General features: G+C 37.7%; 1 protein-coding gene and 1 long non-coding RNA gene across 8 annotated transcripts; both read right to left on the minus strand.

Moving 5' to 3' along the window:
• Positions 1-9231: 9231 nt before the first annotated feature.
• Positions 9232-12221, minus strand: LOC131229652 (uncharacterized). Of its 2 annotated transcripts, XR_009163520.1 has the most exons (4): positions 10102-12221; positions 9618-9984; positions 9385-9524; positions 9232-9274 (listed from the first exon to the last, which is right to left on the minus strand). It is a non-coding gene; the product is annotated as an uncharacterized LOC131229652 (long non-coding RNA). The 2 variants fall into 2 exon arrangements; XR_009163519.1 differs by having other exon boundaries at positions 9618-12212.
• A 1925-nt stretch (positions 12222-14146) lies between these two features.
• LOC131229477 (uncharacterized protein At2g39920-like) lies at positions 14147-17953 on the minus strand. 6 transcript variants are annotated; one of them, XM_058225444.1, is made up of 4 exons: positions 17821-17953; positions 14511-14693; positions 14328-14412; positions 14147-14205 (listed from the first exon to the last, which is right to left on the minus strand). In XM_058225444.1, the coding sequence occupies exons 1-4, from the start codon at positions 17880-17882 to the stop codon at positions 14200-14202; spliced, it is 336 nt and encodes a 111-aa protein (XP_058081427.1). In that variant the 5' UTR covers positions 17883-17953; the 3' UTR covers positions 14147-14199. The 6 variants fall into 6 exon arrangements, 2 of the variants coding, with proteins under 2 accessions (XP_058081427.1, XP_058081426.1); XR_009163356.1 differs by lacking the exon at positions 17821-17953 and adding exons at positions 16137-16232; positions 16457-17130 and having other exon boundaries at positions 14147-16050; XR_009163355.1 differs by lacking the exon at positions 17821-17953 and adding an exon at positions 16457-17130 and having other exon boundaries at positions 14328-16232.
• Positions 17954-21059: the final 3106 nt, after the last annotated feature.

The following is a 21059-nucleotide window of genomic DNA, read 5'->3' on the forward strand; positions in this document are numbered from 1 at the left end:
TCATAAAAAAATTCAACTCGACACTTAGGAGCGACTGAAGCCATGTTCGGTGTGTCACTTGAGGGAGACAAAGACTTTAGATCTATTTTGATGAAATTCGACTATAACCGAATGAGGGTTCTGCGGGACCGAAGGTATATTCAGATGCAACCGAAGGTGACTGACAATGCATCCAAAGCAAAACATAAGTGCGGAAAATTGAAGTCAATGTCAAGTCAGTGCAAATTTTTCTTATTTAATAGTGTTTGAATCTGGCCTTCCTATACACAAATTAGGGTAGAAGAGAAATAACAAAGAGTTATGGAGCTTCTATAGAGTCTTTCTTCTTCTCCAATCATTCGGTTCTTATTCAGTTTTTATGTTTTTTCTTTTGAGTTTTAGTTCAATCATGTCAATGGTTGGCTAAATGTAACGCCCTGAAATTCAGGGATCGAGCATACCTCAGCTCCCAAGTTCCAAAACATCACTTATGCAACATATTTGATGATGGATGTATATTATCTGTATTAGTGCATAAAACATGGAATAGATTAAGCCAAAGCACAGACATAATTCAGGGATAAGTGAAGAAAGCAAGCAAAAGACTTATAAAAATATATGTGTACTAGTGCAAATCCCTGAAGTACATATACAAACCAGGTCGTAATGAAAGTGTTACTATCAAAATTACAAGTACCAAGTTACATCATTTAAATCCCAAAAATAATCCCATAATCCCGCGCATCAGAACAAGGCTCGCTAGAACCCGTCTGAAAATTGCATATAAGAGAAAGCAGCCTCATCATCATCCATCTCCCGCTCTGCCTCAGAAGTCGCCTCAACATCTGCAACATCATCAGCTAAGACAGAGTCTGGTCGGTGTTTAACACCGCCCCAGAACATGGGAGTGAGTGATCAACTCAGTGGAACAATAAAGCACAAGTTAACATGTTATCAGTTCAATCAAATAGTAATGATAAAGCAGAACAATTAAACAAATCCTAAGTGCTCTTGTTAATGCATGGATGTATGCAGAATGATGCGTGCCCTCACGCGTATACCCTCAGCGTCTTCATCTTACGTTACGCATGACACCACCTCAAAGTGCGCCACATCTACAAAGCACATGCAAATGCGGTGCATGAATATGATTACCAAGTTGTTATTAGTCCTTTTCACACAGCAGGATTGGGAAGCTAAGATACCTTCCTCATATCACCATCCAAACAGTGATCCATTCTAGGGTCGTCAGTCCTAGACATCTCATACGATCATATAGTTTGAGGTCGTTACAAAGGGCTCATCACCAATCAATGCATGCCTATCACACATTCGTTACTACACCAAGGCTCGTCACCTAAATGCGGTATCCAGGCATGCTCGAGGTCACTACAAAGGGCTCGTCACCAATCAATGTAGGCCGACAGCACGAATATAGTGTCCCATACCATCATAATCGGCTCACGAGTTTAGTTGATAACTGGTCACTACGGGGAGGCTCGTCACCCCAGCGTAGGTCGACAGCTCGACCACGGTGTCCCATACCACCATGTCCGGCTCATGAGTCTTAGCGGATCAAGGTACCATGGTTAATAGGATTTCATTGGTAAGCTCGGTACCCTAGATTCAAACAGTAGCGTCGGAAATCATACACACTAGTGGGAGAGTTGAGAATCGCTTCTCAACGCCCATACTAGGTTGAAATATCACTCTTTAGATCATTCAGACATTTCTACAAACACTTAGAATACATAATACAACATATATGACGTATGTTGAAATACAAGCATTTGGACATTTCCTTTTACCAAAGAGTTGTCATACATACATCTAGCATACATACATGACAAATAATCATGGCAAACACAAGTGCATATTTTATACGTATACGGTACTTTATACATACACATAGAATACACAATTCTCAATATAACACATGCTTATCAGGAACGCAACATAAACATAACATTTGACATGCGAAATCTCATCCATAACAAGAATAAATCATTCACTGGCATTGAAAGCCATGAAAACCATAACCTATACACTTAAAGTCCGCACCTTAAGCCAGAAAAGAACACCGAACTGATTTCAGACAAGTTGTCTTCGTCAACGGCGATAGAATACCCTAAAGCAAGAATAGAAATGAGATATAACAACACCAAGACTATTCTAAACTCTAACACAGATTAGGGTTAGGTTAACTTACCCAAAGATGAACTCAGAATCGTCAGAATAACGATTCAAAGTGAAGGTTCAAGGATGTAGAAGAACAGGAAAGAATCCAAGATGATTCACCAACTTCTCTCTCACTTTCTCTCTTTTCCACTCTCTTTCTTAGCTAAGGTTAGAGAAAATTCGTATGGAAAAGAGAGCTAGGGTTTCAAAGACTATAAATAGGCCTAATATTGATAAAAATAACCCCAGGGCCAAGGTATACTTAGTGTATAACCAAAACCTGCCTCTCGCGATTCAACGAAGCACTTCTGGTGGGCACTTTATACATACACATAGAATACACAATTCTCAATATAACACATGCTTATCAGGAACGCAACATAAACATAACATTTGGCATGTGAAATCTCATCCATAACAAGAATAAATTATTCACTGGCATTAAAAGCCTTGAAAACCATAACCTATACACTTAAAGTTCACGCCTTAAGCCAGAAAAGAACACCGAACTGATTTCAGACGAGTTGTCTTCGTCAATGGCGATAGAATACCCTAAAGCAAGAATAGAAATGAGATACAACAACACCAAGACTATTCTAAGCTCTAACACAGATTAGGGTTAGGTTAACTTACCCAAAGATGAACTCAGAATCGTCAGAATAACGATTCAAAGTGAAGGTTCAAGGATGTAGAAGGACAGGAAAGAATCCAAGATGATTCACCAATTTCTCTCTCACTTTCTCTCTCTTTTCCACTCTCTTTCTTAGCTAGGGTTAGAGAAAATTCGTATGGAAAAGAGAGCTAGGGTTTCAAGGACTATAAATAGGCCTAATATTGATAAAAATAACCCCAGGGCCAAGGTATACTTAGGGTATAACCAAAACCTGCCTCTCGCGATCCAACGAAGCACTTCTGGTGGGCCTATAACCATGAAAGGTCAGACTTAAGCTCACTGACCATGGATCTAGGTCAAGCTGAGTTTTCGTACCGACCGGCTCTTCAGATCAGCCGTGGCAGACCACACTCAATTCAACGGTCACTGAATCTCGATCAAGTCCACAAGCACAAGGATATGCCTGGGCCACCTTCCCTGATCAGAGGGTGAAATTGGGTCAGAATCCAACGGTCAGATAGCTTAAAATCATCGCGCAAGCGACACGACTCAGATTTCATAAAAGCTTAATAAATTTCTAACCGTTCTCACACTCTTCACTCCGAACTCAAACAAATCGACCCAAAACATCACATGGACTTGATTTTCGAGGTGATAGTCAAGCCCAACATGGTGACCGCAACAGCCTAAGATCATCGCTATCGGACTTTCGACACGCGGTCCAGGTCCAATCCAGAACTTCCAAAAATTCCCCAGAACAACTGGATTTAGCGATGGATCCCAGGTTTCAAAGTAACATAGCGCTAACTAATCTACAAGTTTTGAGTCATACAAATACAATTTAAAGTGATTGATACGGATTTCACAAGCAATCGAGTATAGCGCTAATTACCCCAAAAACAACTACTAAGGAAAGATTAGCACAAAATTTTCCGAGTCATTACACTAAATCTCTTACTCAGGGTTAAGAGGTGAAGCTTATAGTTATTTTTAACGTTTTACTTTACTTTGATTCAAGTTAATTGGTTTGAATGTTGAACAATTATTGATATTTTGTTTAAATGAAGATATATTTTTAGTTTACTTTGATCCATTATCAACTCCATGCACATTAAATACTTAGGAAAGCTAAGAGTAATTGATAATTTATTTTGGAAGGGATTGATCTGTAAAATCCATCGATCTATCATAGACTAAGGGCATGATAGATGCTTTGAATTTTCTGCGATTAATACTTTGATGCTTTAATTTTAAATTTATATTAGTATATGAATTATGATTTATCTGCTATATTATCTGGCCGAATAAGATAGGACTTCAATTCCAATGTAGTTATACAATTGAATCAAGTGAATTAAACATTAAGGAATAACTATAAGTGGATCCTTGGCGCTCTAGTGCTTTATCTTTATTGATTTCTTTCTCAATTACATCATGACTTCATAAATCAAATTCCATAAGTTAGTTTTAACCGTAGTTTTTGTTCTAAAGTGTTCCAGAAATCGCACAATTATAAGTCCCTGTGGATCTGACCTCGGTCTCACCGAGTTATTACTATATCGAAACCCTTCACTTGGGGTTTGTCTCGATCACTGATGACCATTACCTCCACCTGATTGGAATTAGGATCAGGGTCAGAGTTGTACTATGTTCCTCCTAGGTCGCCTGCTACACATTAGAGTTCTTCTAACTCCTTGGCTAGTTATGACACTTGTATATCGGACCAATCCAGGGCTAGTCATTTCCCTTTCATGGTCCAATGGATGGGTTTCTTCTGCTTATGGATGGATGTATGGTGTCATGGCCCTTAGTTATGGGCTGTTGATGTGGATGAGTTACGCCCTTGGCTGGAGGGCTAAGTAGGAAAATCATGCACTTGGCTGGTGAGAGTGGGCGGGTCGTGCCCCTGGTTGACCGTGGCTGAGATGGGGGGGTTGTCTCCTTAATTGATTAAGGTGGGCAGGCTATGCTCGTGGATAATTATGACTGATATGGGGAGGTTGTCTCCTTAACTGATTAAGGTGGGCAGGCTATGCTCGTGGATAATTATGACTGATATGGGGAGGTTGTCAGGTTGTCCCCTTGACTGGCTGGAGATGCAGCGGCAAGATGTGTCCCCAGCTGACTGGATCGAGCAGATTGTGCCCCTGATTGGCAGGAAAGACGAGGAGGTTGCCCACTTGATTGATTGTGGATGAGATGGGTGGGTTGTCCCCTGATTGACTGAAAATGCGGTGGATAGGATGTGCCCCTAGCTGATTGGATAAGGCTTGTCATGCCCTTGGTTAACTGTAAAGAAGGGGGAGGTTGTCCTCTTAGGGTGTGTTTGGATTCACGTTTTGGTTGTATTGTATTGTATCCAGTACTGTTCACGTATACGTTGGACGATATTCAGAATACATCCAACAGAGACGTGCCACTAACCAATGTTTGGATAGGACGTATTAATCTAGCATGTATATAATTTCATATCAGATCAATGTTTGGAAACGATTAGATAAGGGCCACATGATGTATATACGTGCATGTAGCGGGGCTCACTCACTGTTCCATTGAATGATTTGAGCCGTTCATTCACTTCAGAGGGTGGGCATTACCCTTGCTTAGGTGTCCTTTTGTTTCTATACAAACTATTGCAGAATCTCAACCGTTAAATATGAAATGAATGGCGAAGTAAACACCCTCATGGGCCACACTGATTTCACTCCAAAAGCACTCCCTTCCGGATGGTTTTTCGTCCTAAATCCAATGGACGGAGTGGATTTTCCAAGAAGCTTCAATAAGTGGGCCACCAAACTTCACAGAGTCGACATACGCTATGAAACAAAGGTTCCGTCTTTTCGTTGTGGGCCACCATCATGCAATGAAAGGTGGATCTGAACCATTCATCAGGTAGAGGGAGAAAAACCTATCAAAAACATGTTGACCTTTCATGGCCATGTACTTCCTCATGATTGCTACAATAATCAAAAGAAGATCGTTCGGCTATTGTTTCAGCTTAATTGTCTCAGTGGGCCACATCATCGGATGATCAAAGCTCACCATTCATGGTTTAAATCTCGAGAGGAAGATGATGAACGGTGTGGATTTGTCAAAAGACGGTCATACTGAGCATTACCAGCAACACAGTGAAAGAAGAAAATATTTTCTTCCTGTTTACGTCTGACTGAACGTCCGGCCAGTCTCGCGGTACAATCCCATCGATGATGCAAAGTGGTTCTCGGACGTATTCGCGCACGTTAAATGCGTCATCCGCCGTTCATCTCCAAACGAGGGACATGTCCCATCAACCCCACAATACGATACTATACACTCAAAACCGTGAATCCAAACATGCCCTTAATTGATTGTGGATGTGGTGGGCAGTTCCTAAAAGAGGCGTCGCAAAAAAACTGGAACGGTCCAAAACCGTATCAAGTACCGTTTCAAAATTTAAGAACAGACTCTTAGGAACGGTTTTAAGGTTTCAAATGGTCAATTTTAAATTTTAGGGACGGTTTTAAACCATTCTTAATGTTGCCAATAGTCAGATTTAAAATTTTAGGAACGGTTCTTAATGCTGCCAAATGTTATTTTAGGAAGGGTATTTTTCATTATTTAGGAATGGCTAATAAAAGTTGTACATTTGTTTTTATATTTAAAACCGAAAGAATATTAGGTACAATTAAAAATTAATATTAAACAAATATGGTACAACTTTATAATAAAAATTATATATATTTATAACAATAAGTTAACAATGGCGCAAATGCATTAAATATAAATAAATAATCCTCCATGATGTGCTCCACTCCTAGAGAAAACAAGGTCCTTTGTGGTTGCACCATGACTTGCAATGACACTCTGAAAGAGGAACTTGTCTATGCATTGCATATCTAGGCAGAGCTTCTTTTTGAGCTTGCATTGTAACTATTAAAATAAAATAACAAAGACCGTAAGTATTCATAACATGATATTCATACAAAACAAGTATTCACATCGATTACAATAATGTAGGAAATTTGTCAGAATTTCAGAAATAACAAATCCAATACAGAGGGATTCATTTAACAATTCCCTGCAGGTAGATATTCAAATTGAAGAAAAGAAAAAGAAAGAGATACTACAAGCGTCCTAAAGCATCTATACCGTGTCATATCCAAGTCTTGAGTGATGGGTTAGCATGTGCTAGTATCTGGGTATCATGGATAAAGGCAGATACTGTTAAATTTACAAGAAAAAGATCTAGTTGTGAAAGAGTTTTGCATGCTTAAGCTGCAACCCTCGTGTGAATCTTCCTCTAACCAATGGCATGTGGTATGATCCAATTGAGCAATGAACTCAACTCCAACATAGAACTATGGAAGAGGGTCAATGCAATGAATGACAGGTCATGCAACAAAATGTGGTCTAGTATGCTAATTTGACGCATAAATCCAAAATAAGTGTATAAGGTCTGCTTATTTATTTGCCAACCTACAAGGTCCTGTACATGACATCTTCAATGGATCTATTAGAGAAAAGAGTAAATTCCATGGGTCATTGGAAAAGGAAACATGTCAGCATCAACCAGATACAAATAAAGAACGGACTTTGAAGGAGATGCATCAGTATGACTTTGGATATTTTGTCTCCAATGGGTCTCCAGTCCTAGATTTCCGAAATATGAAAAAAAAGAAAAGGATGCATTAGGGAATACCTATGAAAGAACAAATCATCAAGTTAACGGGTAAACTAACCTTTGCCCACGGAAGTTCGTCATCTGCACAACCTCTTGGAAATCCATTTAGCCGATTCCTAGCTATATGAAAACTAGAATGAGAACCATAAACACCAAAGAGGGAATTCATTTGGAAAGGATTGTCACCATCATCAGCCCCACATATTTAGGAAGAGAATTTTTATTATACATGACCAGCATTTTGAACAGTGTACACTAATTTTCAATTCAAACAAGTGGGTTCCAAACCAGAATGGTTATGACCACACACGACTTCTTTTTATCTTTATCTTTTTTACTTTTTTAAGATACAGGGATGCATAAAATAGATTCTTCTTTGGTGATTTAGGGCCTGTTTGGATCCACTTCCTCATAAGAGTGGGTTAAGAGTAGATTCACTAACCTCTGATTACAGGCAATTCGCATTTGATGCCACTTTCCTGTGCCCCAGCATACAGCAGAAGCTCCATTCATCAATTTCACCAGATCACCTTAGGAGACGAGTCCAATTTAACATTACAATATTCGCCCTTCTTTTTTAACTGACAGTCATGATGCTCATGAAGTGGTTTCCAACCATTCAGATCTGGGACCCAGTAATGCTACTATTGAGAAAGGGAAAGGTGTCATGCCTTGTGGATAGGCCAGCCACTTCACAAGATCACCTTGATTACGAAGGAGCAGAAAATTCAGAATTTCAATCAAACTAGCAGGTCAGGACAGATGCAGCCTATTACTAAGTTATCAATTTGATCAACCAAATAATTGAAATGTAATCGCTGTTTAACAAAAACCCAAGATAAAAATTTTAAATACAGCACCTGATCCCCTTGATTTCCAGCTGAGACTGCCAAAGAAGCAGCAGCAGAATCTGTTGCAGCCACTGTTTTCTTAGATGATTTTTTCTCCAATGGCCAACTCTTGCGATCCATCTTAGACTATATAGCCTGCAAAAAATTAAAGTTTATAGACTATATAGTCACGAATTGAGATGGGTTTCTACTCTTCCAAGTTACGCAACCAATAATACTAAAGAATATATCTATTTCTTGTACTGAAAACTTATGCATGCTTGAATGTCGATCTCATTCAGGAAAAAAAGATGGAAAACAAAACCATTGGAATATGTGCTAAGAGGTATATCAATTACAGGGATGGCAGACAGAATTCTGCAAAGACGGTTGATATACAATAAGATGGCAAACTGAAAGTGGGGAGTAAATAGCCAATCTCTCAGACAACCAAATTCACTGAGTTTATGCAATCCTAGGAAGATTTAAAGAATATCAAGGAGCACCCAATGGTTACAGTGTCACTGAAAGAACCACTGTCAAAATCCACAAAATATATATATATATATATATATATACACACACACATATATATATATATATATAAGAAAGTGATAAGCAATATTTACTGGTCAGAAATTAAATCAAGTACTGAAACAAACCACTGCCAAAATCCAAAAAAAAAAAAAACATATTAAGCAGATTAATTGAACAAGGAACTCAAAAGAAAATCTTACATATTATAAAGAAAACCCAAATCATGCATTAGTAATTAAAGGGATAGAAAATGGAATAATCCTGACGTGAAGAGGAACAGAAAAAAAAAATACAAAAACAAAGAAAATGGATTAAAACAATCATGTCATGACTATGTAAAATCAATGCCATTAGCAAATATCACACCATATGCTTTTGCTGATTCTGTATGATCCCTTGAGAATTATGAATAAGAATAATTGTCGCAATATAAGCATTACATTTGCTTGGAAGGCTCTGATCCTTTGGATCTTCTAGCTGCAATTTGTAGATATAGAAGAAGAGGAAAAAGACGAGCAAGCTTGTTTAAGGTACAATGAGGTAATTTTTGCAAGTGACTGCACATATCATTCTTAGAAGAAACTCACAGTTTAGTCGGCTTAGAACTTCTTTTCCCTTGCCTTCCAATTTCTCCTTCATATCAGAAAGAGACTCGAACTGAGGAGCATACGAAACCTGTAGTTGATTCCCGAGATAAACAAACTCATGTAATTTCCTCTTTGCAAATCTGCAAAAATCAGGCCACATATTCAAATACACCTCTTTGAAACCCAATACCATTATAACATCATAATGTAGCAAAATTCATATGCTTCATTACCTAGAGAACAATGCAGGATATTGAATTTCTCTTTTCTTTCCTTTACTTTTTACCATGAAACACTAGAATAATATCCGAAGAAAGGCCTCTCCAATTAAGCGGTCTGGTTAATAAATTCTATTGAACCTTTAATGTCACAAGTTATATCAGAAATTCCAACTAGTGGGCTACCTTTCCTCTTTAGTTCTGGCAACTGCTTGGTAGTAAGGAACCATGGAAACCTTTTCTCCTAATACATGCAATTAATTGCCACAACCAAAACCAAGTATTATATATGTATAAACAGAAGTTCTAGGCAATTTGGATTGGGAAGGAATAATAGAAGTCATGAGAGGTAACAGGCTGTTACAGTCCTAAAAGTCTAATCCTAGAGAATTTTGATTAAAATAACCAGAAACATAATAGAAGCAAAACAAAATTAAAATAAAATAAATAAAATAAAATAAAATAAAATAAACAAAATTGCATAAGGGAATTGGGAAACCTCTTTAAACTACACAATAGTCCATTCCAAAGGCTTCAGGATCGATTCTTTTGAGTTCATGTTTGAATGCAATGAAACCATGATGACAGAATTTAATAAACATAATCAGCAAAGAATCACCTGGAAAGTATTCTATCTAAGAGCTCCCCACCTTCACATAACCTGAAATATACAACAAATGAATCATGAGGATTCCAAACTACCATCTTTAATTTACGCAGTTCATTTATCTCAAATAGCCACACATTATTTCCATGCACATGATAGAGGAATTTTAGTGACTATTATATCCTATTAGAACTATTCCATGATAGATAAGTTTGACACTAAAAGTTCAACAATGCCAAGTTCAAATGTTCCACCATTTGCCATCAATCGCATGCATTCACTTGATGAATTACATGCCTTAGAAGCAAGTTTTTCCATTGGAAAACAATGGAGAGAGGGATTTCAGGATTGTAGCATCCAAATGAATGGTTGGAATCATTCTGTCAGATTGAAATTTGGGGTATGCTCCATTCCCAATTGGGCCAATCTGTATTGATGCAATATTGCATATGCTCCTTAAGCATAGGGTTGTTTCAACCACTCACAATTCAGAATGCATCACAAAATCATAACATTACATCACTATAAAAGCTTATAAAGGTTCATATACCTACCCGAATTCATGGAGATCCACATAAACACACACAGAGCAGAGCTCATGCCAAAGATAACTACCTGAACAAGTTGGTCCTCGTTTAGAGCTGACAAACTAACGAGTATTGGAAACCGTCCAATAAATTCTGGTATCAAACCATATGCAATAAGATCACGACGTTGACGACTTGGATAAAGTTGGATCAAATTTCAAAAAAGCGAGCCAAGAAAGTCAAGTGGAATTTTAAAAAAATGTCCACCATCAGAACTAGCATAGATGTTTTCAAAAACTATCAGTCGTAATCCCAAACATTTCAAAAACCATTGTTGGGTATTCTAGAAAAAGGCACACAGAGAAGAAAAAATGCCTACCCTCTCAGCTAGACTATGACTATCAGTAGCTTGACCCCTTCTCGTTCTCACATGGATGTAATCTTGCTTTGCTGCCTCTGAAGATTGAGCACTTTGTTCAACCAGCTTGTTATCGTTGCCTGAAGTTGCTTCCACCTCCGCTTTTGAGTCCTCGTTCTCCTCTCCGAGTCCTGCAACTTTGAGCCGCTTGCCACTAGAGTCTGTTTGCTTAAAAACATAACCAAAAATCACATTTCCACCAATTAAACCACCAATCTCACATAACTCGTTTATCAAAAAACTCCAGGTTCCAGACACCATGAACTAAATCATACCGAAATTATACCTTAAGTGCAGGTGGTGTGTTTGAATAATGATCAAGGACAGTCATGAACACAAGGCGTTTTGGAAACAAAATGCCAGGAAATAATCACAGGCATGAGAAACTAATCATGTTTTCCATATTACATCCAAAGAGTTATCCAGCAATGCTTGATCAAACATAGAGAATTGCAAATACCTCATCCAAAGAGCTATCCAAAAGCTCAGCAAAAGCTATGGAAACAGAATGCTAGGAAATAAAGTTAACTACCCAAAATGGCTACTCCTTTTAATTGAATCTAAAGTTCAATGTAATTCTTCAAGAAAAAAATTATTTTGTAGAAAAAAGGAAAAATAAATACTATTTATGATGATCGTAAAAGGTAAGTTTACCTCCAAGAGCCCACTTGTGGCTGGTTGCATTTGAATGTAGAAACATTGTGGACACTAACATGATCCATTTCAGCTATAGAAAATAAAAATAGCTACCTCTTGGAAGTTTCAGGTGTGAATCCCTAACTTTGGTTTTATTGTGTGACTCCACATTCCACAAATTTCGACTATAGACTCCACATTCCATATGTCAATAACATAGCAATAGCTAAATACAATCTGTGTGCTGCAAAAAACCATTCTCAGAAGGTTAGGAGAGAGCCCACCCATGAAGGGTTGGCATACACCACAGACTATAATGACGCTCACATGATTAAGGAATGACTTTGTTTGTGCTGCATGAATAACTCTACGGTGAAGATCAGAGCTGCTACAAACAAGAAAAGAATGACAAACCTCTACACCAAGAAGCCGCATCCTAAAAACATCAGGGGACTGCCTCTCCATATCCTGAGCACCCATGCAGATAATGCACTGCAAACCAAATCTTGCTGACTAGACAATCTACTATATAACCCAAGTGATAAAATCAAAGGCATGGACTCCTGCAATGATGACATAATCAAAGCTCAATTACAATGAGAGAACAACACCAAGGACAGTCAGTAGCCATACTCAGAACAATGCTCTAGATTCACTTTCATTTCATGGAGTACTAAAGGTTTTACTATAAGCAAAAAGAAGGGAAGTCATCCATTAAGTCATTGGAAAATGGAATTTGAATGGAGTACCAAAACTTAGAGGCTCCATCATCATGCTTCTATCTTGCCCTTCAACAAAATCCACATCAAGAAACAGAGATGGGATCCAATTCCCAACACTGCTGAAAGAGTAGTATCCATTGCTTGCTTTTTCAGAACAAGAGTAAGTCAAGGGTGAAAAAGTTTCATGCTTCAAAGCAAACAAAATATTTTGTATGAGATGCAAATTGACCTCAATGCTAATTAACGTAGAAATATCCATCAGAAACCAATCAAAACCACATTTTTTTTGAAAAAAAAGGAAACCTCAAAAAATCCTAATCGTGCCAATCTGCCCTCAATTATGCAAATAACAAGAATACTTGAAACCCTTCAAAACCCACAGAAGCTTACAACGAACCCTAGAAACCACCAAATCATACAAAAAAAACCACCACGGAAAACCCTAATTCTATGAATCTGCCCTTAGAAGCCTGGAATCTGTTACAAATCGAGGAAAAAAAAAGACTTGAAAATCACCAAATCTGCTAGAAGAACCTTCAAAAAGCCTGAAATTAACAATTCCGCAGTATACTTGTACGAAAAATCATCAGAAAGCATGGTCTTCGTCTGTCTCTTGCTTTAAACACACCTCAATTGCAGGAAAATGCAAGATCTGAGAAGAAATCTTGCATTTCCATGGCCATTTCCACACGGATGTATGGATAGAGAGAGATGCTTCTGACCGAAATGAAATTGAAACGTCTCCCAACGAAAAGATAGATTGAAAATTAGGGTTTTCCTTCTAAAAGGTTAGATCTTGCTTAAGATCTACTGCCATTAACGAATCTCTCACTCAGTCTCTCTATCTCTCTCTGAAGAGGGAAAAACGCATTTGATTTCGCATCTACAGAGAGAGAGAGAGAGAGAGAGAGAGAGAGAGAGAGAGAGAGGAACAAAAATCGGTAAGAAATGAGAAAGAGAATAAAAAGGGAATAAAAAATGAGGTCGTACGAGTGGTTCGGTGGTTTCCTTTTCCATGTAAAACCATATTAAATTTCGAACGGTCTGAAGCCGTTTCTGAACCAAAACTCTCGCCGTTCCTAAATAGTGATTCTGGTGTAGTGTGTTTATCAAAATATCCCAAATATCACAAATCATATAAGATTCCAAACAATTTAGAATTGATCAATCACTGTGAAATGCCAAGTTATTTACCCAAGGCGCACACGATCCATATACTGCACCATACAAATTGAACCAAATCTAGCATCCCTTAAGTACCTTTCCAGCAGATGAAAATTCTGCACTCTACATACACAGATGCCAAACACTACTTATTCAACCACTCATCCGTGCCAAAATTGCCCTAAAAGTAAGAAAGACATTTACATCCACATCTGAAAGCAGAAACCCAAAAGAAAACCCTAAGACAAACGATGGAGAAAGATCTAAGCCCACTCACCATGGATCCGACGAGCAAGATGAATATCCTTCGGCATGATGGTGACCCTCTTGGCGTGGATGGCGTAGAGATTGGTGTCCTCAAATAGACAGAAATCTGAATGCACATACAGGCTAGGTGCAATGGCAATAAAGGTAGCAGAAATTCACCAGAACCTTGGGCACTATGAATGTTAAGTGAACATGGATAAAAAAAACAACTGGAAAAGCAGACTAGAAACATGGCAGCTATGAAAGGATGCGGTGATTATTCCTGTTGCAAAAGCCCAAAATATTAACAGTGGATAAGTATAAATCTGGATGCACATACATGCTAGGTACAGTAATTAAACACCCGAATGCACCTTCAAAATTCCAGGACAGTTGCCTGCATACCTGAACAAAGCATGAGTTCCGATGTGCTATAGATGGATTGGATCGGATGTCGCTCCTATGTGCTATGTTGGCACATGTGCGGTGACTACATGAGACTCATTGCAAATGCCTGTGTGCTTAGCAACACTCCTCAAAGATAAATGGGCAATTTTTCACATCAAAATATGTGGAAGGGCATACTACCTCATAATCAAAGAAGACCAGCTTCTATATCCCGCAGAAATGAGATGGTCCATGGTGGCATTCCGCTGTTTCTCAGGCATCCTTGAGAAAAGGATCAGAGACCAGCCACTAGCATGGAGCTTCATGTGTAATCTCAAAACAAACATGTGCATTGGATGCTTCACATCCTCAACCAGCTTACCACTACAATACATGATATGTAAGAGAATAGCCTGGCATAAGTAGGAGGAACTAGAAATGTTATTGCAGCAAAAGAATGCATTCAAAAATAATTATATAGTCCTGAGCTATGTCAAACCATGGAAAATTTTCAGTAAAGATGCTGAATGTGAGAATAAACATGCATGTTGTTATTTCCTGTAGAAAGAACTTAAGATTGACCCTTACACCTTTATTTTCCTACCAACATTGTCCCATCTAGTATAGGTTTCCGAATCTTGTTTCACCACTCATTCCTGAGGCCCTACCCTCGGCAAACAAACTTTCATATCCCTTCTCTCTGCCTTGACCCTAGTCTTTAGTTCCTAGCTTATCCTCCTTTTAGGCCCAATAAACCCCAATCATAGTTCCCTTGCTTACTGGGGCCATCTTGCTTATTGTAGCACATGTTCCAACCATCTCAATTGGCTCTTCATCAGTTTATCATCTATTGGAGATTCAGTTCTGCATCTTTCAACATGCATGGAATGCTATAATCTAGTTCCTCAATCACAACCACAGACTACTATAGCTAATAGCTGCCAAATCCCATAAGCTTTTGATGATGGACAAAAAAGTACTGCGACAATCATCTAGAGAAGTTGAGTTTTTAGATTAACAACTAGACTGGTACCCGAAATCAAAAGCAATAACTTCATAGTGGCCAGTTAGTTGGGCAGCAGGGGAATCTGGTAGGAATTGTCAATTTGTGAGTCCAGCGCCTCACTGGAAACTTTAAAACCTAATTTAAAGATTAAACTAGAGATACATTGACAAGATTTTAGGTAATTTTCTCCTAGAAAGGGCATAAGAGGCTTTTTTTTTTTTTTGCTTGACAGTTCTAAAAATGAGAAGGCTCCATCTCAGCAATTCTTCTTCTTCTTCTTTTTTTCCCCTCTTAATAAAAGTTAATGTTACCTTTCAAAAAAAAAGGAAAAAGAAAAGTGGATCACACTTCTGTTTTGTTATTTATCAATAGCTAGGACTTGTTTTTTATGTTGTGGCCCACCTGATAGGTGAATGGGGCTGATTTTTTATTTTTTATTTATGATCAAGGTGATCATTATGGACTGCCCAGTGCCCAACCTAAATTTTGGAGGATCTAGATTGAGTGCATCTCCACATGAGTGTGCATGTGGATTGTTGCACATGCATGGCATTGTAGAGATGAAGAATGTGGTGAACTCACAGGGTATATAGGAGAAGGGATATGAAAGTTTTGAGTTTCTCATTACCTGACATTGCATATTCCTCTGTTCATAGCAAAAATTACTATTGGTGATAGTGAGCTTTCTAGGGCATGGTTAAGGTATGAAAAGCATTCAATAACGAGCATGTGAACCTGCCAATAGGATATGTCAAACCAGAGAAACTGTGAAGAAAACTAACCCATGTAGGAAATGAAAGAGACTTGAAAGGAAAAGGCACCTCATCAATGAATAGGACTCCAGGGACAAGCTCTGCTACCTCCTTCATCGATATATTTGTTAACAACCTGTTAATCATGTGGTTTTTTCAGCAAGGCTCACACATTTCCACCATCCCACTACACATATTTCCATGGGACTCACTACTAATTGCCTTAATATAATGAATGATATCTAAGGCTGCATTTTGGGTGCTCCAAATATCATGAGATTCCATTATATTTCATGATTAAGCAGCCTTGTTTGTTGCAAAAATCCACAGATCCTTAAGGCAAGCACCAAGAATATTGTGATAGATAAATGAATTAGCAAACAACCAACACTTCCATGCCTTTACAAAGCAGAGGCCATACCTGAGCCAGTTGGACCCATCAACAATACATTGCTTTTCTCTAGCTCCTCTGAATCATCATCCCTTGTACAATGCAAAACAGTAATAAAAATAAAAAAAAGAATTTGAGAGAGAGAGAGAGAGAGAGAGAGAGAGAGAGAGAGAGAGAGAGAGAGATGAATCGGGACTAAACAGCAAGAAAATAAACATGAGTAGCTTTCCAATTCTCAAAATGGAGAATGAGTGTATGCAAATCAATCAGGCTGGGTTTAAATATCAGCTTCCAAACAACTTTTTTTTTTTTTTTTTGTGTAATTTTATTTTTTTATTATTTTTTTTTTTCAACTAGTTCACATTTAGATGCATCTAGTAGATACATTGTTTATGGAATGAAATAAAAACCAGTCGAATCAAAAGGCAAATATTTTGTTCTATATTCTACCGTAAAAAAGAGCTACCTAGATGCAACCATTGCATGAAATGAGTGTCCTTACTCCTTACGGAGGAACAAGCAGAAAGATCTTAGAATCTGAAACTCATGTGCATAAATAAGCTGCATCGAGCTTCTAACTGAATAACAATGAATCAGATTCCAACAGGACAGATGCGACCATGACCCAGTCGATATATCCAAAGGATGTAGCAACAGGATGGATCCACGACCAACAACCTCAAGCCTTTTTTGAAGCACGACCCAACAAGAATTTGGCCGGCCCAACTCCTTTTCAATGACTGCCAAAGCACGTGGTGCTGGAACATGAAGACCACTTGCAATTATATTTTTGCTTGGAATCTGATCCTTACATTTCCTGAAGTTCCTTTCCATTTCATCATTCACCTCCGCATCACATTTACCACAATCTGCAAATGATGTGTTGCTTAATCCCTTGGGCATGGAAAGCAAGGGCTGAGAAGAGCAGTCACAGACGCAGGGAGGGCAAGAGGAGGCACGGCCCACAGCAGCCAAACCCTCTATGAAGTGCCAGTAGAGAGGAGGCCCCACGATGTATACAGCCAGGCAGATCGCCAGCAGGCCCACCACTCCTTTCAAAACCCCCGGATTGCAGCTAGGCTGATCCACGACCCTCTCTCTCTCTCTCTCTCTCTCTCTCTCTCTCTCTCTCTCTCTCGCTCTCTCTCTCTCTCTCTCTTAAATGAAGCTGAGCTTCCAAACAACTTGAAAATGAGCAAAACATCTCTTCAATCACAAATCACAAAGAAAAAAAAAATAGAAACATGAACAACTAGAAACCCTGATTAAAAATAAAATGCAGATAAGCCAGATGGCAGAGATCGAAACAAAACCCTAGAAATCGGAAGGCAGAAAGGAAGAAATGTGTGTGAGAGAGAAAACCTCGAATTTAGAGAGGGGAGTAGCGATCTGGCTCCAATCGGGCATATCGATCTCGTTCGCATGAGGGAGGCCTCCTCCACATCCTTCTCTCTCTCTCTACATACAGCTGCTATAGTTGTAGTGAGGATAGAAAAAGAAAAGATATGGGAGAGAGTAGGAAAGATTGGGGATTTCTCCAAAATGCAGAGTTGGAAGGAACGGTGTTTGCTAGTGTTTGCTAGAGGAGGGAAAAGGGGGAATGACATTCGTGGGAAGCACCATTTTGCGTGAGGTCGGGGGTCTTTTTAGGAGGGCGGCAGAAAACCATTCCAAATTTGAAACGGTCTTTAAGCCATTCGGGAACAAAAAATGTGAGCGTTCCAGAATCGCGATTTTGGTATAGTCATCTCTAGGCTTTTATTTATTTATTTATAGCCTTTTCTAAACTACTAGATTGAAAATTCAGACAAACCATTAGACTTAGATTATTTCTAGACCATATTCCCCATTCCTTGTGAACTAGGCCTTGGTCTCACCGAGTTATTATTGCATCGCGATCCTGCACTTGAGGTTATGAACAAGTTTTTGGCGCCATTACTGGGGAGTGGCATTGAACATGATTAAGTTTAGGTTTTTCTAGGTTTGGTTTTTATTTTAGGTTAGATTTTTCTTATTTTCTGAATTTTTCTAATATAGGTTTTTAGGATTTTTCAATTTTCAGAATTTTGTTCTTATGTTTTATATTAGTTTTTTTCACTAACATTACTAACAATGTTTATTGTTTTTGTTTTATAGAATCTTCAATATAGTTCATCTCTTCTAGTAACATCTTCCTTTACTCCCCCTAATTGCTTTGCATATTGTTGTAGGATTTTTCTGTAGGAAATTATTTTAGGAGTAGATTCAGAATTAGGATTTCATCATGTTCATGCAAGAGTGGACACGTGAATACTCTAATCTACTTCTAGAAGACAAGAGATACCATGAAGGGCTGCCAAATAATTATTTTAAAAAATAACCTGTCTTGAAAATTAACTGAAGCTATGATTGAGAGCCAACTAGGATATAATATTCCATCGGATAAGAAGTCCCTACACGATCGTATATGGGAGAACAATTTTACTCCAATTAAGAAATCATTACGTGATTATTGGAGTGAGAACAATTATCACCCATCCGAAAATAATGCGTGATTATGTTATGGGTGATAACGCGTACCAACAACCATCAAACTCTCCCTCATATGACCCATATGATTATAATCAGTGGAAAAATCTAAGTTTAAACTAGAGAGGTGAACTAACAATTGATTCTAGTGATTATCCTCTCGGATCTCCTACCTTTGAGATCCAACCAAAAACGATCTAAGAGGATTCACTTCAGAAATTCATGGATGCTTAAGAGCAAATTAACTAACACATCGTGCAATCATTCATAGAAATTACAACATCATTGAAATTGCTTGAATCCTCCATTCAAAGAATTCGGTCGCACCTTATTAATGAGGAAGATGCTAGTTTATCCCACCCTTAACCCAATCTAGAAACACAATGTGAGGAGAGTGATTCCAACTTGCTTGTGGAGTATATTGAATTTGAGAGAATGAGGAATTGGATTATATTCATGAATATATGGTTTAATTTTTCAAAGAGTCGATCTCAATGACAGTCCAAGTTAATGATCAAGAGGCAAAACTAATTTTCAAACATAATGATGTTGACCCACTCCACCCACATGACACACTTGATACCAATGTGGAGAATGAGCCTCTTTCAACTGAATGTCTTGACTCTTTAGAAGCTCACTTGGCACACTTTGAAAACTCTAATGATAACATGATCAAAGACATAGTAGATGCCTTGCAAGAAAATACATCGGTAGTTGATACTGACAGAGGGAATCATTTTTCTAAAGCACCTCCTTCCACAGATCTAGAATGCTTACCATTAAAGGAGGAGTTGAAAATTGAATCGAAGTCTAAAATTTCAAAATGTATTGAGACTACACAGCCTGATGAGAATTTTTCTAAATATTACCTAATTGTAGTCTCCGATTCACCATGGTATACTAACATTAAAAACTTTTTTGTCACAAGTGAATATTATCTACTTTGGAGACCTTAAGGGATTAAAAGAATTTTTTTGCTGAGGTTCATAAATTTTTCTGGACCTTCATGCTCCAAGGCATCCAAGCCTACTGCAAAAATAACTTTTAGATGATCTTATTGAGAAATCTATTGAGAAATTTATCTAGATATTAGCTAGAGGAGGAACTTTACTACATGATTGAGTAGTTTTCCCTTGCTTTCCTATTTTATGATTAGAATTTATTGCACTATTAGGATTAGTTTGTTTTCTATAGTTTAGTTTCTCTATTTGAACCACATTTTATTAGAAGATTATTTTTGCTTCATAGGTACTCTTCATCTACTTCTATTTATTTTCATTACTCTCAATTTTGCTTTTATTACATATATTTATACATTGAGAATAATGTAGATTTTAGGTTGGGGGTAGGTTTCCCTTAAAAATTCTTCATATTTGAGCAAAATTGTTAAAATTTTGAATTATAAATTTTTTTCAACATTTTTAAAATTTTCTGTGAAATTAAGTAATTTTAAAGATAATTCATATATTAGAATGATAAGATACTTAATTGTTTAAGATTGTTGAACTTGAATTCTAGTTATTTGATAGATTTCAAGGTTAAGTTTGAGTTATTAATTCATAATTAGAAGTTTTAAACATTGAGTGAGTCATAATTTTACATATCACCTCTACTTTATACATTAAAGCCAACTTCGGTCCCACCTAAATTTGACAGATTCTGCACAAGTTTTTCATATGCAACTTCGGTTCGACTAAACTGTAACAGAAGTGCGTAAATCCAAGGTCGGTTTGCAAAATCTCCAAGTCAGTGCAAAAGTTGGAGTTCCACAACTATAAATAGGAATCCCTAAGACATTCCAAAGCATCTTCTAGGGTTTGGAAAGGGAGAGAAGGCCAAGGTGGAGAGCTGACAATGTTCTTCCACTTCGATTTCTTCACTGGTTCTAGTTGATCTTTTTAGTTTCTTCTAAGATGTTAGTCTTGTTAGGCTAATCTCCTAGCTAAAGCTAATAGATGAAGCTTGTAGTTTTTCTTAATGTTTAATTTTCTTTGATTCAAGTTATTTGGATTTCATGTTGAATAATTCATGATTTATAGTTTGAATGAAGAAATATTTTCAGTTTTCTATGGTTTATTGTGACTAAAATTACA

This window comes from Magnolia sinica, chromosome 16, assembly GCF_029962835.1.
Source record: "Magnolia sinica isolate HGM2019 chromosome 16, MsV1, whole genome shotgun sequence".
NCBI classification, from domain to species: domain Eukaryota; kingdom Viridiplantae; phylum Streptophyta; class Magnoliopsida; order Magnoliales; family Magnoliaceae; genus Magnolia; species Magnolia sinica.

Coding starts and splice junctions, on each gene's coding strand:
- LOC131229477 (XM_058225443.1), bottom strand. CDS start 17,882: ATGCGAACGAGATCGATATGCCCGATTGGAGCCAGATCGCTACTCCCC. Junction 14,694..17,820: donor CTCCCCTCTCTAAATTCGAG/GTTTTCTCTCTC, acceptor CATGTATTGTAG/TGGTAAGCTGGTTGAGGATG. Junction 14,413..14,510: donor TGGTCTTCTTTGATTATGAG/GTAGTATGCCCT, acceptor AGTCTCATGTAG/TCACCGCACATGTGCCAACA.